Here is a 17,246-nt window from a genome sequence, read left to right as displayed (position 1 = left end):
CCTTAGGTATAACACCACCAAGTTCAAGAACACTTATTACCTTTCAACAATCAGGCACCTGAACCAGCGTGGTTAACCTCACTCACCTCCACTCTGAACTGATTCTACAACCTATAGACTCACTTTCAATGACTCTGCAACTCATATTCTCAGTATTATTTAATTTTTTTTTGTATTTGCACAATTTGTCTTCTGTTGCACATTGGTTATTTGTCAATCTTTGTGTGCTGTTTTCCATTGATTCTATTGTTTTTTTTATTCTATTGTGAATGCCAGCAAGAAAATGAATCTCAACATAATATGTGCTTACATTTATGTACTTCCAAAATAAATATGCTATGTACTTTGAGTCTGAGTCCAGGAGGTTGTGCATTAGAGACAGGGTGAAGATATGCAGTAGTTCATTGGAGTCTGGATGGTGCTTTCAGTCAACTTCGTCATTAGGTCATTGTGACTGTCATTGGACATTGAAGGATGGAAGGTAGGTCTGAGGAAGAGTAATTAATGGCCTAAACAAATCAGCAATATGTAGGGGAGGAAAAAGGAGTGTGGGTGAGATCAGGATCCTCACTGAGCCACAGAAGGGAGGGGAATGGGAGTTGTGGCCATTAAAGAAATTGAGACCATCAAGACATCTAGACTTCAGATGGTCTGAAGTCAAGGCCACTGGGTAGACCATTAGCAGCTTGGGCATCAGAAAGTTAGGATCTCAGAATGATAAGGCTTTCAGGATGTTGGGTTCTGGGCCAACCTGTAGTTAAGGTTTGAGAAATTTTGGTGGAGGGTACTTTTGGGGCTGGACTAAACATAAATATGGAACTTACTCTGGTGATCTCATCTGCTACTGTGAAATGAAAACAAATGACTTTGTGTACTAAATAGTTGCTGCATATAGTACTAAGAACCATAGTGTATCCATGAGAAATTGGGCAAAATGGCAGTTTTTAAATACAGTGTTTTTCATCCAGATTTGTGTGACAAAAATAGGGGAGCCACTGTTTCACTGTCCTGCAAGGTATATGAATACATTTTGTGTACCCGCACACATTTTGCTGTGCACCAATCCCACAAGATTATTGGCCCTCAAGTGGCCCTTCTCCAGCCAATATGTATAACAGCAATGCTAATGGGGCCCAACTGAAAGGGAGAGAGTTTTATTATGTATCCAGACTGAATTATGAATGCTACTTAACCCCATAAAAACAAGGAGAGATGTCCACGCTGTGGGGGATGAGGCTGGTTGGTGTGCTGGGCTACTTACAGAAGAAACTAGGAGGATCTGGCTGTTTGCTGCACTAAAGCCATTTCATGGGCAAATTAGCAATTCTGGACCAAACTTCAATCAATGAAGGATGTTTGACAGTTATGGCAGGGCTTGAATACTTTCACTTCTTATAAAGCTAAATCAAGTAACACAGCAGGGCTTCACTTCCAGATGAGCTCAATTCCTTCTATGCTCGCTTTGACTATCAAAATATGGAGGAACCATTACAAATGCCCACATCCCCCTGATGATTCCATGATCAATCTCTAAAGCTGATGTGTGAGTAGCTTTCAGGAGGGTGAACCCACGAGAAGCATCCATCCCAGATAGGATATCTGTAATAAGGCTCTGTGCTGATCAACTGGCTAGTGGTTCACTGAGATCTTTAACCTCCCGCTTTGGCTGTCGGATGTAGTCATCTGCTTCAAGCAGGCTTCAATTACACCAGTGCCCAAGAAGACTGTGGTGACCTTCCTCAATGACTATTGCCCAGTAACACCTACATCCACAGTGATGAAGTGTTTTGAGAGGCTGGTGATGAAACGTATCAACTCGTGCCTGAAAAATGGCCTAGATCCACTCCAGTTTGTCTAATGGAGCAACAGGACAACAGCAAATGCCATCTCATTGGCTCTTCACTCAACCCTAAAACATCTCAACAGCAAAGGTGTATACATCAGGATGCTCTCTATCAACTACAGCTCAGCATTCAATACCAACTTCCCCTCAAAACTAATTAATGAGCTCCAAGACCTAGGCCTCAATACCTCCTTGTGCAATTGGATCCTGGATTTCCACACTTGCAGAGCCCAGTCAATTCAGATTGGCAGCAACACCTCCTCCAAAATCTCAATTAGCACAAGTGCACCACAATTCTGTAGGCTTAGTACCCTGCTCTACTCGCTTTACACTTATGACTGTGTGGCTAAGCACGGCTCCGATGCCATATTCAAGTTTGCTGATGACACCACTGTTGTAGGCTGAATCAAAGGTGATAATGAATCAACATACAGGAAGGAGATTAAAAATATGGCTGAGTGGTGTCATAACGACAACCTCGTACTCAATGTCAGCAAGACATGGCTGAGTGGTGTCGTAACGACAACCTTGTACTCAATGTCAGCAAGACATGGCTGAGTGGTGTCGTAACGACAACCTCGTACTCAATGTCAGCAAGACTATCAGCAATAACCATCAGCATCAAGAGATGATTATAGACTTCAGGAGAAGGAATCCAGAGGTCCATGTGCCAATACTCATCAGAAATCAGAGGCAGAGAGAGTTAGCAACTTAAAATTCCTGGGTATTATTATTTTGAAGAACCTGTCCTGGGCCTAGCATGCAAGTGCAATTATGAAAAAAGCACAGCAGTGCCTCTACTTGCTTAGCAATTTGCAGAGATTTAGCATGCTGTCTAAAACTTTGACAAGTATCTATAGATGTGGAGTGCAGAGTATATTTACTGGCTGCGTAACGGCCTGGTATGGAAACACCAATGCCCTTGAATGGAAAATCCTACAAAAAATAGTGGAGGTGGCTCAGTCCATCATGGGTAAAGCCCTCCCAATAAATGAGCACATCTACATGGAGTGTTGTCACAGGAAAGAAGCATCCATTATCAGGGACCCCTTCCATCCAAGACATACACTCTTCTCACTGCCGCCTTCAGGAAGAAGCTACAAGAGACTCAGGACTCACACTACCAGGTTCAGGAATGCCTTCACTCACCTTCACTTGCCCCATCATTGAAATGTTCTCACAAGCAATGGACTCTTTTTCAAAATCTATTCATTTCATGTTCTCGATATTTATTGCATATTTATTATCATTGGATTTGCACAATTTGTTGTCTTCTGCACTCTGGTTGAATGCCCTATTTGGGTGGCATTTCGTTGATTCTGGTATGGTTATTATTCAATAGATTTGCTGAGTATGCCCACAAGAAAATGAATCTCAGGATTGTATATGGCAACATATGTGTACTTTGATGATAAAATTTACCTTAAACTTTGAAAAGGTATATTCATCCCTTTGTGAGGAATCTTCCCACGTGATTCCTTGATACATTGGTGGAAAACAACTGAGAGATGCAGCAGAGATCTGCTGGGATCCCTTGGAATGATCCTGCACTAAAGAGTCTGATATTCCAGATGACTGAGACCTCAAGAGGAGGGCTGCCCAGGCACGAGAGCATGATCATCATGTGTTCCCTCATTGGGTCACACATTTCTACCTCGACTGCTGATGAAAAACTGAGCCTCTAAAGACATTGACCTTTTGAGCATTCTGCCTAGGGGTCTGATGACGTTCTGGAATATATTCTCCTTTGAAGATAAGAGTACCTCCAGGAATAAAACCCCCACCCAGATCGCGCAGCCTATCGCCATCATAGACAGGAGATGTTGCAGATGTTGGAAGTGTTGAGCAACACAAACAAAATGATGGAGGAATACAGCAACCATGGTAGGGTCTTGGGCCAAAATGTCACCTGTTTATTTCCCTCCAGAGGTAATGCCTGACCTCCTGAGCTCCTCCAGAAATTTGTGTGGATAGTTCAATCACAATCATATCAGCATCGTCAATAAAAGATAACTCTCATAGAACATAGAACACTACAGCACAGTACAGGTACTTTAGCCCATGATGCTCTGTGACTTTTTAACCTACTCCAAGATCAACCGTAATGCTTCCCTTCCACATAGCTCCCACTTTTTTGTTCAAACATGTGTCTGTCTAAGTGTTAAATGTCCCTAATGTATTTATTGCTCCAGCACCACCCCGGACACCTTCCATGCACCCCTCAATCCCCTTGTAAAAATCTTAACCTCTGATATCCCCACCATACTTTCCTACAATCACCTTCAATTTATGCCCTCTCATGTTAGCCATTTCTACCCTGGGGTTAAGATACTGGCCAGACATTCTGTCAATGTCCTTTAACATCTTGCACACCTCTCATTGGTGTTTAACCTGAGATCCGTTGCATGAGTGTTGGAGCTGTTACAAGTTTACATTCCTTGATAACATAGTATGGAGCCATTTGACCTGTCAACTTTATTCCAGTCTCAGATGGATCCCATGCATCCCATTCCCCCGGTTATTTTCCAATAAGCTCTTCTTTGTAGCCACATCTCCATCAACTACCTTTAGTTCTCCTGTCACTCACCTACACCAGGGAAAGGATAAGGTAGCCAGTTCATCTACCAGATACAGGAAAGGTCACTGACTGTGTGCTTCAGGGTTCAGGTGGTGTGTGAGCAGCCCACCATAATTCCTGATAGTGGTTGCTCAACTGCACTGAACTTGTGTTAAAGTACAATGAACTTCCTTGAAAGTAGAAATTTGAACCCAAAAAGCCAAATTCTTAGTGTTAATCCTGTATCATTGGTACATGAGGATATCATTAACTGTGCACATAACTGCTGTTATTTTCTCTCCATGCAAAGGCAGATGGAGCATGAATGTGATTCACAATGGGTGCCATTTCTCATGGGCGTCGATGCAGTTCCTTGAATTCACTCATTAAACCTTTTTTAAATAGAAATGGGGCAAACTTCCAGGCAGTGGTTGCTCTGGTAATTAAAATTGGTAATTCTATCGATAAGGTGATTTAGTTTCTCCCAATACACTCCAGAAGAAATATCAAATTTAAAAGTAAAAGTTATTATTATTGTACATACTTGTCACCATATACAACTCTGAAATTCTTTTTCCTGTGGGTATAACTAGCAAATGTATAGAACAGTAACTGTAAACAGGATCAATAGACAATAAATTGTGCAAATGCAAAGATAAGTAAATAGCTATAAATAACAAGATAAAAAGTCCTTAATGTGAGGCCATTGGTTGTGGGAACACCAGAAACAGAATGAGTGTAGATATTACCCTTTTGTTCAGGAGCCTGATGGTTGAGGGGTAGTAACTGTTCTTGAAACTGGTGGTGCAAGTCCTGAAGCACCTGTACCTTCCATCTGATAGCAGCAGCAAGAAAAGAGAATGGCCTGAGTGATGATGGATGCTGCTTTTCTACGGCAATGTTTCATGTAGATGGGCTCAATGGTTGGGAGGGTTTTACCCATGATGTACTGAACCGAATCTACTACTTTTTGTAGGATTTCCCACTCAAAGGCATTGGTGTTCCCATACCAGACTGTAATAGAGCCAGTCAGCACGCTTTCCACCACCCATCTATGAAAGTTTGCCAAGGTTTTTGAAACTTGCCAACTCTTTGCAGACTCCTGAGGAATTAGAGGCATTGTTGTGCTTTCTTTGCAATCATATTTATACTATGGGTCTAGGACTGGTCCCCTGAGATAGTGACACCCCAGGAATTTAAAATTATGGCTCTCTTCACCTCTGATTCTCTGATGAGTACTGGCTCATGGACTTCTGGTTTCCCTCTCCTGAGGTCTACAATCAGTTCCTTGGTCTTATTGACATTGAGTGAGAGGTTGTTGTTATTACACAGCTCAGCCAAGCTTTCATTCCCCCTCCTGCATCCTGTTTCTATCACCACCTTTGATGCGGCCCACAACAGTGGCGTTGTCAGCAAACTTGTATATGGTGTTGGAGCTGTATTTAGTCACACAGTCATAGGAGTAAGGCGAGTAGAGCAGGGAAATATCATTCAGGGAACAATGTCAAAATATATTCCCCATCAGGTAGTGTTCATGTTGAATTTCCAAAACAACCAGAAATAATTATTATTCCATCTTCCTCTATTCAATCACCAAGCCCAGGAATAGATGTGTGGCAGAATCAAATTTCAAGGCTGTTTCCCAATTTATTTCTCCACCAGTGACAGTGGCCTGACTGGCCTATAATTCCTAGTTTATCCTTTTCTCTTTTTTTTTGAAAGGACTGTACAGTTACATTGTCAACAGTAGAGCTTAAAATAGAAAGCACTTTGTTGAGCTGTTTGCTGGAGTTTATTTTATAAATGGAACGCTACTGAACAATTAAAGCCTCTGGCTGTTATCTGCAGCATTGCTGTAACTCTGAGGCCCTCTTGTGGCTCATTGCTGTAACCGTACCACACCAACCCACTGTCTTCCTTATTGGGAGAATTGGTGAGGGAATTTAAAGGCAAGGTATCAGATAATCTGACTCAACAATCAACTGTTACTGGCATAAATACTGTTTTAATATTTACCTATCCACCAGAAGTCTTTACAGATAAATGTCACTTGGGTTTCTATGTCAATCAACTGGAATATTTTTAAAACATCATAGACAAGTCTTAATGTCACTTAACTATTTATCCAACATGCCATTGCATTTTCTTTGGCCAAGCCAACCACACCCAAGCCTAACCTGTCATTTATCCCCTGTTCTAACTTCAATCAGTTGGTGTAAATTCCATTCAGTTAGAGGCCTTGGCCATTCAGCTGTGTCAAAGGATCCCAGCAGATTTCACTTCTAGTTAGAAGGTTAATGGCTTGGAGGAAAGGCTTGCTGACTGTTGATCCAGGTACTGTCTAGACACCTGTTCTCTGGCAAAGCCACTTCCTTGCTACACCGCTAGGAGCTGGAATTTCCTGGGTACTGCACTGGCCTCTAATGCCATATAACAATTACAGCACAGAAACAGGCCATCTTGGCCCTTCTAGTCCGTGCCGAACTCTTACTCTCACCTAATCCCACTGACCTGCACTCAGCCCATAACCCTCCATTCCTTTCCTGTCCATATATCTATCCAATTTAACTTTAAACGACAACATCGAACCTGCTCAGGACCATACTCAGACCATCTCCACGGTCACTGGCCAAGGCTAGGCTGGACTCGTGTGGTTGGTTGCACCAAAAATGCAATGGTATTTTTGCTAAGAAGTTAAATGAAAATAAGGTTTGTCCCTAATAACTTTTTAAAATATGCTTATAAGTTGTCTGATATCTACCGCCTTCCAGTTGATTGACATGGAAACTCCAGTGATGTTTCTCTGAGACCTTTCTTGGACTGTGCATGTGGATTTAAGACCAGTCCCAACCCAAGGAAACATTGCTGAGAGAAGTCACCGAGGATTCCATGTCAATCACATGTGAATCAAAGGATGGAACATCTTCGGCAATGCTGAGTGTAACACTTGTGTAATGCTGGTCTTATCTTGTGTGACTGGTCGCTGCACACTTTAAGAAAAAAAAAATCAAATTACATAGCACTACGAACTAGGTGCTAGTAGGCCATCAGAAACTCTCGGTATCAGAAGACAGTGAATAGAAAACACACACTTCAGGAGGTAGGTTTTGCTTATAAAAAAGCAATATATACAAAATATTTATAAGAGTAAGAACAATTCAAAATTCCAACATTCTGTTTAGGTTCCAAATTGCAGATATCAAACTAAAACCATGTTCCTTTTCAGTTAGAATCAGTGAGATTCACTAGAATAACCTTTATTACTCCAATTTCTCTAACTAATTAGATCTAGTCTTATTCTCTATTTAAAGCTTTACAGACTAATTTATTCCTAATTAGTTAGAAACTAATTAAATTCCTATTCTTAAGTATTATGGTTAACTTCAGTTTCAGTTCCAGTCAGTATGTCTATAAATTCAAATTCAAAAATTATATATATACAGCTTTATACCTTTCAGGACAATTCTCTAACATTACAACTTTTAAACAAAGTAAATCTCATTCAGTAACTCATCAAAGTCTTCCAGAAAGTCAAATTCAGATCCTTTGAATGAAAATAAGCTTAAACATTCAACCGTATTAAATCCTCTACGTTATTAAACATTTCATTCCTGCACTGGTTTTTCCCATCTTGGGTAGCTCACTATCTTGTTTCTTGGTTTGTGGGATGAAATAGTTGATCATCTAGGAAAAGTTGATTGACAAACATACACAAAGAAAAAACCTGAGCTGTATAAAACAGGATTACAATCCATAAGTTTTTATACACGTTCTGATGTCTATTTCAATATAACTCAATATTACACTGTCACTTCCAAACATTTCTGTTACAACCCCACTGAACATATTTCACACACAAATTAAACACTCGGAACAGTAAAAATTTTAACTGACCAAATCCCCTGGTATGATTTAACAGATCTAATTCCTGGTTATACAGTAGAGATCTTGGACACTCGTCTCTGCTGCTTGTTACAGCTGTAACTTCAATAGATCTTTTATTGATATCGTGCCACCCTGCAGTGTTCAAGTAGGATAGAGATACTACTAATTCCACTTTTTTAAACAGGTTACATATTTAGTTTCTATTAGATTGATGTGTTTTTCTCACTTGTTCGCCACGTCCGTCAGCCACACCTCACTCTCACGTAGCTTTTTTACCCCAAGTTCTCTTTTTTGAAAAAAATGGTAAAGCTTCCCTCCACAGGTGAAGCTTTCTAACATAACATCTTTGCGTTTAATTAACTTGGGTTACATGAAGGTAAATCACATTCCAATAATTATGAGTGGCATGATGTATGCCATTGGTTGGCCTGCAGCAACTTGTCCACATTTAGCAAGGTTGCAGATGCCCCTCCAGTGATGAATGTTGCAGCCCTAACCACAAGGCAGATGACAGGTTGTAGATAGATGTGACCAGGCCCAAAGGAATATTGCCTTCTGTTGCTGATATAGGGTAGTTCTCAATTAATCATGGAAGAATCAACAGTTCAAAATATATTTAGTTGGCAATTGCCTTAGGACCAAAGAGTAATAGGCAGGAATTGCACACAGCTTGGTTCTTAATTGACCATTAAAGACTCAAAGATAAAATTAGATCTGTGACAATCTTAATGTGCTCTTAATCTGATCAGTAGGGGATACACATGTTATTCCCTCAGCTATTTTTCTGTGATGTTGCACTTAACCTCTACATGTTGTTCATTGCAGGATCTCTACTACCAGTCATATTCACAAGTGGGTGTGATGTTTGCCTCAATTCCCAATTTTAATGACTTTTATATTGAACTAGATGGTAATAACATGGGAGTTGAATGTTTACGCCTTTTGAATGAAATAATAGCTGACTTCGATGAGGTACATTTAATTCTTTATTAGTCATAATATGCATTAATTTTAAAAAACATTTGAACACTGCATTTGCTCATAAATTTAGTTTACGTCTTTCTTTTGGTACTGCAGCTAATGGACAAAGATTGCTACAAGGATATAGAGAAAATCAAAACAATTGGCAGCACTTACATGGGAGCAGTTGGGCTTGTACCTACAACTGGAACCAAGGTGAGCAGTTAGCCTACAAGTTATTGAACGAGTTGTGAGGCACTGGAACATTAACTAATAAAACAGTTGCACCTTTTGTTCCCTAAATGCAAGGAAGCACAGAAATGATATGTCGCAATGGAGAACTAATTTTTCAATATTATAATGTGAGATTGATGACTCTTTTATATTACAGGACATCTTTGGTGTAAATCCCAAGTAGAATGAGTACAGGCAGAAACAACTGAGCCATATTCAATGACTGCAATGATAAAATATTATTATTGAGTTTCAATTCCAGCTTTCAAATGCCAGACAGTTAGAATGGACAATGTGCTTGAAGTTTTCATGGTCTTTAGTATCCCACTATTGGTTTCCTTTTTAGGACTGCATTCAAATCTGTTTATTTAACACTTGCACATCAAAGCATACAGTACAATGTGGTGTTTGCGTTAACAACCAACACCACCCAAGATGTGCTGGGGGCAGCCTGCAGGTATCGTCACACATTTTGGCGCAAATAGAGCTTGTCCACAATGTTCAGGAGAACAAATCAAACAACAAAACAAACCAACAATGACAAAGTAAGCTTCTTTCCTCTCTCCCACCAACGCAATATCTCCAGGCCTCCAGCCTCCAGTCTCTCGCCCAGATTCGCAGTTACCAGACCACAATCACACATCAAAAAAAAACCTTGTTTATTAGTGCAAAATTGAAATGGAATATGCAAAGTTAAGAATATTATTCAAAACATAAAACATCAAACACGTCCAGCTACTGCTCAAGTATGTTTGAACTAAATTGTGAAAGAAGACAAATAAATTTGTCTAAACATTCAGCTGACATTCATCAGGAAACCACAGCTGTTCTTTATGCATTTGGAATCATTGTTCAAGACTGGAATATATGATAAGTTGATAATATTTGAAAAATAAACAGTAAAAGTGGAACAGAGACTATCATAATCACTTGGTAACAATGAAGATCAAATTTTGTGCTTGGAGTATTCTGGTCAACACATTAGGAAGGATGTGATTGCACTGAAGAGGTTGCAGAGGTGACTCGCAAGGATGATTTGTTATGCAAGGGGATTGGGTAGGCTGAGCTTGTTTTCCCTGGAACAAAAGAGGCTTGAAAGATGTATATAATATTATATGAAGGACAGAGTAGATAGTCAGAATCTTTTTCCTGCAGTGGGGGTATTTAAAACAAGAGGGCATAGGTTTAAGCTGAGTGGAAGGAGGTTTAGAGTTTTTTTTTGTTGTGTGGTTTATATTTAGTACTTTGTGCCAGGAGGTAGTGGAATCTGTGTTGGCAAAAGACTTAGACAGGCACTTGAATAAGTCCATAAGACACAGGAGCAGAATTAGGTCACTCAGCACATTGAGTCTGCTCTGCCATCTATTCGTAGCTGATTTATTTTCCCTCTCAACTGCAGTCCCATGCCTTCTCTCCATAACCTTTGATGCTTTTACTAATCAAGAAGATATCAACTTCTGCCAACTTCCTGTCTCCTTAACACTCACTACCCCTCCACCTATCTATATTGGCCACAAACCCGGCTACAGAACCATTAATTCTGTAATGCAGATTAAAGTCTGTCACGAGCCCTGTGGCTTATGCCAGTTTCCGTGACGTGAGACTACGAAACTCCTCCCCCCCACCCCCCCACCGGATAGGACGCCAGTCTGTCGCAAGGTTAACCCAGCATTTTTTGCCGGTACCCATTCTCAGCTGGGTAGACTGGAGCATTGTGTGGTTAAGTGCCTTGCTCAAGGACACACATGCTGCCTCGGCCGAGGCTCGAACCCACGACCTTCAGATGGCTAGTCCAACGCCCTAACCACTTGGCCACGCGCCATACCTGTAATGCAGGTCTTTATGGAATATAACGCGAAAACTATCAGACACAATACCGATCCCTGCCCAGAGGGACACCACTAGTCACCAGAGCCAACCAGAAATGGCCCCCTTTATTCCCACTGCCTGTTATTTCCTCAAAAAATGCCAACAGATTTGTCAGGCAACATTTTCCCTGAAGGAAACTATGCCTATTTTATTGTGTGCCTCCAAGTACCCAAAACCTCATTCTTGATAATGGACTCTAACATCTTGCCAACTGCTAAAGTAAGGCTAATTGGTGTGAAATTTCCTATCTTTTGCCTCCCTCTGTTCTTTAAGATGGAGTTACTTTCGAGATTTTTCAGCCCTCTGGAACCATTCCAGAACCTAGTGAATCTTGTTAGATCATTACTAATTCCTCTACAATCTCTTCTTCAACTTCTTTCAGAACCCTGGGGTGTAGTCCATCTGGTCCAAGTAACTTGTCCAATCTTCCACAGGAAAAACTTACACAAAATACTTTCAATTTGTTCACCATTTCTTGTTTCCGTATCCTTACCTCTCCAGTATCATTTTTCCAGTTCTCTTACCTCTCGTTCACTCCTTATATATCTAAAAATACTTTCACTATCCTCATAACACACTGGAGGAACTCAGCAGGTCGGGCAGCATCTGTGGAAAAGATCGGTCGATGTTTTGGGCTGGAACCCTTCATCAGGACTGTAGAGGGAAGGGGCAGAGGCCCTATAAAGAAGGTGGGGGACAGTGGGAAGGAGAAGGCTGGTAGGTTCCAGGTGAAAAACCAGTAAGGGTAAAGATAAAGGGGTGGGGGAGGGGAGGCAGGGAGGTGATAGGCAGGAAAGGTGAAGAAAGAATAGGGGAAAACACAATGGATAGTAGAAGGAGGCAGAACTATGAGGGAGGTGATAGGCAACTGGGGGAGGGGGCAGAGTGACATAGGGATAGGGGAAGGGAAGGGGAGGGAATTACCGGAAGTTGGAGAATTCTATGTTCATACCAAAGGGCTGGAGACTACCTAGACGGTATATGAGGTGTTGCTCCTCCAACCTGAGTTTAGCCTCATTATGGCAGTAGTGGAGGCCATGTATGGACATATCTGAATGGGAGTGGGAAGCAGAGTTGAAGTGGGTGGCTACAGGGAGATCCTGTCTGTTTTGGTGGACTGAGCGGAGGCGCTCGACGAAGCGGTCCCCCAATCTGCGTCGGGTTTCACCGATGTAGAGCAGGCCACACCAGCAGCACCGGATGCAATAGATGACCCCAACAGACTCACAAGTGAAGTGTTGCCTCACCTGGAAGGACTGTTTGGGGCCCTGAATGGTGGCAAGAGAGGAGGTGTAGGGACAGGTGTAGCACTTGGGCTTACAGGGATAAGTGCCAGGTGGGAGATCCGTGGGGAGGTACCGATCCTTGCGGAAAGCGGAGAGTGGTGGAGAGGGAAAGATGTGCTTAGTGGTGGGGTCCTGTTGAAGGTGGCGGAAGTTGCGGAGGATAATGTGCTAGATCCGGAGGCTGGTGGGGTGCTAGGTGAGGACAAGAGGAACTCTGTCCCTGTTGTGGTGGCGGGAGGATGGGGTGAGAGCCGAAGTGCGAGAAATGGAATAGATGCAGGTGGGGGCGTCAGTGATGACAGCAGAAAGGAAACCACGATCCTTAACGAAAGAGGACATTTGAGATGTCCTAGAATGGAAAACCTCATCCCCGGAGCAGATGTGGTGGAGACAGAGGAACTGGGAATAGGGAATGGTATTTTTGCATTTGGTTGAGTGGGAAAAGGTATAGTTGAGGTAGTTATGAGAGTCAGTGGGCTTGTAGAAGATGTCAGTGGACAGTCTGTCTCCAGAGATGGAGACCGAGAGATCGAGAAAGGGGAAAGAAGTATCCGAGATAGACCAAGTGAATTTGAGGGCTGGGTGTAAGTTAGAAGTAAAGTCGATGAAATTGACGAGCTCAGCATGGGTGCAGGAAGCAGCACCAATGTAGTCGTCAATGTAGCGAAGGAAAAGTTGGGGAGCAGTACCAGAATAGGTTTGGAGCACAGACTGTTCCACATAACCAACGAAGAGGCAGGCATAGCTAGAGCTCATGCGAGTTCCCATAGCTACACCCTTAGTCTGAAGAAAGTGAGAAGAGCCAAAAGAGAAGTTATTGAGTGTGAGAACCAGTTCTGCCAACCGGAGGAGGGTAGTGGTGGTGGGGTACTGGTGAGGTCTATTATCCAGAAGATAGCGGAGGGCTTTGAGGCCTTCTTGATGGGGAATGGAGGTGTATAGGGTTTGGACATCCATAGTGAACCATTAAGCACACTTTTCCCTCTCCACCACTCTCCGCTTTCCGCAGGGATCGGTCCCTCCGCGACTCCCTGGTCCACATGTCCCTCCCCACAGACTTCCCACCTGGCACTTATGCCTGTAAGCGCAAGTGCTACACCTGAACCTACTTCTTTCACTATCCTGTTTTATGTTATTGGTCAGCTTACCTTCATATTTCATTTTTTTTCTCATTTCTATTTTAGTTGCCTACTGTTGTTTTTAATAGATTCCCAATCCTCTAGCTTCCCACTAATTTTTGCTATATTGTATGCCCTCCCTTTTGCCTTTTTTGTTGTCTTTGACTTCGCTTGTCAACCACAGTTACCGCATCCTCCCTTTAGAATGATTCTTCTTCTTTGGGATGAACCAATCCTGCATCTTTTGAGTTACTCCCGGAAACTCCAGCCTTGCTGCTCTACCATCATCCTTGCTAGTTTACCTTTCGAATTAAATTTGGCCAGCTCCCCTCTCAAACTCTATTTTAACTTTTGCTCAGCACTAATACTGATAAATCTAATTTTAGCTTCTCCCTCTCAAACTGCAGGATGAATTATGATCACTGCCTCCTAAGAGTTCCTTTACATTAAACTCAGTAATCAAATCTGGTTCATTATACAAAACACAATCCAGGATTTCCTTTTCCCCATACGGCTCGAACACAATCTGCTCTTAAAAGACATTTCATAGACGTTCCACAAATTCCTTCTCCGGGGATTCAGCACCAATTTGATTTTCCAAACTACCTACATATTGAATTCCTCCATAACCATCATAAAAATGTCATTTTTACATGGCTTTTCAATTGTCCATTGCTATTTGTATCCCACATCCTGGCTAGTTCGGAGGCCTGCATATAAATTTGCGGAAGGGTCTTTTACCCTTGTAGTTTCTCAACTCTACCCACAAGAATACTAACCCTTCTGATTCTATATCACATCTTTCTAAGTATATGGTTTCATTTTTTACCAACAAAGCCACCCACTTGTCTGTTCTTTTGGTATGAAGTTTATTCCTGGATGTTAAACTCCCAACTGTGATCTTCTTTTAGCCATGACTCTGTGATGCCCACAGCATCATACTGCCAATTTCTTGCTGCAGAACAAAATCATCTATCTTATTTTGTATACTGTGTGAATGAATACATCACCTTCACTCCATGTTGCCGGAAACTAAATTCTTAACCCTTTCTAAACTTCCTCTCTTATTCTTTAGTTTGGAGACGTCTAACCTTTCCTACATTCTCCTTCCTATTTATCAATACTTTTCCAAGCTGTTGAACCCCGCCCCCCACTTCTATTTAGTTTAAAGCAATATCTAGAGCCCTAGTTATGTGATTGGCCATGACCTTGGTGCCAACATGTTTCAGGTGGGACCTGTCCCATCAGAACTGCTCTTTTCAGACCTTTAATCCTTGCAAGGACCCCTGCTTTAGTAGTAGTGACTACACTCACTTCTTCCCCCTGACTCTCTCTGGTGTCTTCCACAATGAAGACTGATCCAAAATAATTATTCAGTTTGTCGACCATTTCTTTGTTCTACCTCTCCAGCAACATTTTTCAGTGTTCTGTTGTCCACTCTTGGCTCTCCTTTACACTCTATACAAAAAAGCTGTGTCACTTGACAACACTTAAGATGTGTTTGGATGAGCACGTGAATCATCTTGATGAATTCCTGAATCACCTGGTATTGAAGTTCTGGGAGAAGAGACCAATACAGAAGGGTTCCCACTGGTTGGTGTGAATGCTGTGTTTCCATGCTATATAATTCTTTGATTACATTTGAGGCACTGAGAAATGTAGATACAGTCCATGGAGCTGGTTTTCATGATGTGAGCGTGGCTCAGCACAACTTCCTGCAGTTTCTTGCAGCATGGGCAGAAGAGCTGCAAAACCAGACGCAGAGCTGATTAGTTTCATTGGGTGTCATTCACTTATTTAGTGTACCATCACGCTGTGACCAAAGGGCCTGTTCCCGCACTGCACTACGATAAAACAGAAAATACTGGACATACTCAGCAAGTCAGGTTATATCTGCGGGACGAGAAACAGTGTCAATATGTCAGGTCAATAATATAATGGATTCCTGTCACGTTATGTGGATAGGCCAACCAGGGGGAATGCCATACTAGATCTAGTACTAGGTAATGAACCGGGTCAGGTCACAAATCTCTCAGTGGGTGAGCATCGGGGGGACAGTGACCACCGCTCCCTGGCCTTTATAATTATCTTGGAAAAGGATAGAATCAAACAGGACAGGAAAATTTTTAATTCGGGAAAGGCAAATTATGAGGCTATAAGGCTAGAACTTGCGGGTGTGAATTGGGGTGATGTTTTTGCAGGGAAATGTACTATGGACATGTGGTCGATGTTTAGAGATCTCTTGCAGGATGTTAGGGATAAATTTGTCCCGGTGAGGAAGATAAAGAATGGTAGGGTGAAGGAACCATGGGTGACAAGTGAGGTGGAAAATATAGTCAGGTGGAAGAAGGCAGCATACATGAGGTTTAGGAAGCAAGGATCAGATGGGTCTATTGAGGAATATAGGGAAGCAAGAAAGGAGCTTAAGAAGGGGCTGAGAAGAGCAAGAAGGGGGCATGAGAAGGCCTTGGTGAGTAGGGTAAAGGAAAACCCCAAGGCATTCTTCAATTATGTGAAGAAAAAAAGGATGACAGGAGTGAAAGTAGGACCGATTAGAGATAAAGGTGGGAAGATTTGCCTAGAGGCTGTGGAAGTGAGCGAGGTCCTCAATGAATACTTCTCTTCAGTATTCACCAATGAGAGGGAACTTGATGATGGTGAGGACAATATGAGTGAGGTTGATGTTCTGGAGCATGTTGATATTAAGGGAGAGGAGGTTTTGAAGTTGTTAAAATACATTAGGACGGTTAAGTCCCCGGGGCCTGACAGAATATTCCCCAAGCTGCTCCGCGAGGCGAGAGAAGAGACTGCTGAACCTCTGGCTAGGATCTTTATGTTCTTGTTGTCCACGGGAATGGTACCGGAGGATTGGAGGGAGGCGAATGTTGTCCCCTTGTTCAAAAAAGGTAATAGGGATAGTCTGGGTAATTATAGACCAGTGAGCCTTACATCTGTGGTGGGAAAGCTATTGGAAAAGATTCTTAGAGATAGGATCTATAGGCATTTAGAGAATCATGGTCTGATCAGGGACAGTCAGCATGGCTTTGTGAAGGGCAGATTGTGTCTAATAAGCCTGATAGAGTTCTTTGAGGAGATGACCAGGCATATAGATGAGGGTAGTGCAGTGGATGTGATCTATATGGATTTTAGTAAGGCATTTGACAAGGTTCCACACGGTAGGCTTATTCAGAAAGTTAAAGGCATGGGATCCAGGGAAGTTTGGCCAGGTAGATTCAGAATTGGCTTGCCTGCAGAAGGCAGAGGGTGGTGGTGGAGGGAGTACATTCAGATTGGAGGATTGTAACTAGTGGTGTCCCACAAGGACCTGTTATGGGACCTCTACTTTTCGTGATTTTTATTAACAACCTGGATGTGGGGGTAGAAGGGTGGGTTGGCAAGTTTGCAGACGACACAAAGGTTGGTGGTGTTGTGGATAGTGTAGAGGATTGTCAAAGATTGCAGAGAGACATTGATAGGATGCAGAAGTGGGCTGA

General features: G+C 42.2%; 1 protein-coding gene across 2 annotated transcripts in view; it reads left to right on the top strand.

Annotated features, from left to right (window-relative positions):
- The window catches only part of LOC140194748 (adenylate cyclase type 1-like), a 283,950-nt gene that overhangs the window by 230,768 nt on the left and 35,936 nt on the right, over positions 1 to 17,246 (top strand). Inside the window, exons 16-17 of one of the 2 annotated variants that reach the window (XM_072252008.1) lie at positions 9,111 to 9,257; positions 9,363 to 9,461. In XM_072252008.1, coding sequence (XP_072108109.1) covers positions 9,111 to 9,257; positions 9,363 to 9,461 — 246 coding nt within the window. Of the gene's footprint in view, positions 1 to 9,110; positions 9,258 to 9,362; positions 9,462 to 17,246 lie in introns of those variants that run through there. The other variant, XM_072252009.1, reaches the window with a different exon arrangement.

Source organism: Mobula birostris, chromosome 3, assembly GCF_030028105.1.
Source record: "Mobula birostris isolate sMobBir1 chromosome 3, sMobBir1.hap1, whole genome shotgun sequence".
NCBI classification, from domain to species: domain Eukaryota; kingdom Metazoa; phylum Chordata; class Chondrichthyes; order Myliobatiformes; family Myliobatidae; genus Mobula; species Mobula birostris.
Note: the sequence above shows the minus strand (reverse complement) of the source record. Positions and strands in the feature narration are given on the sequence as shown.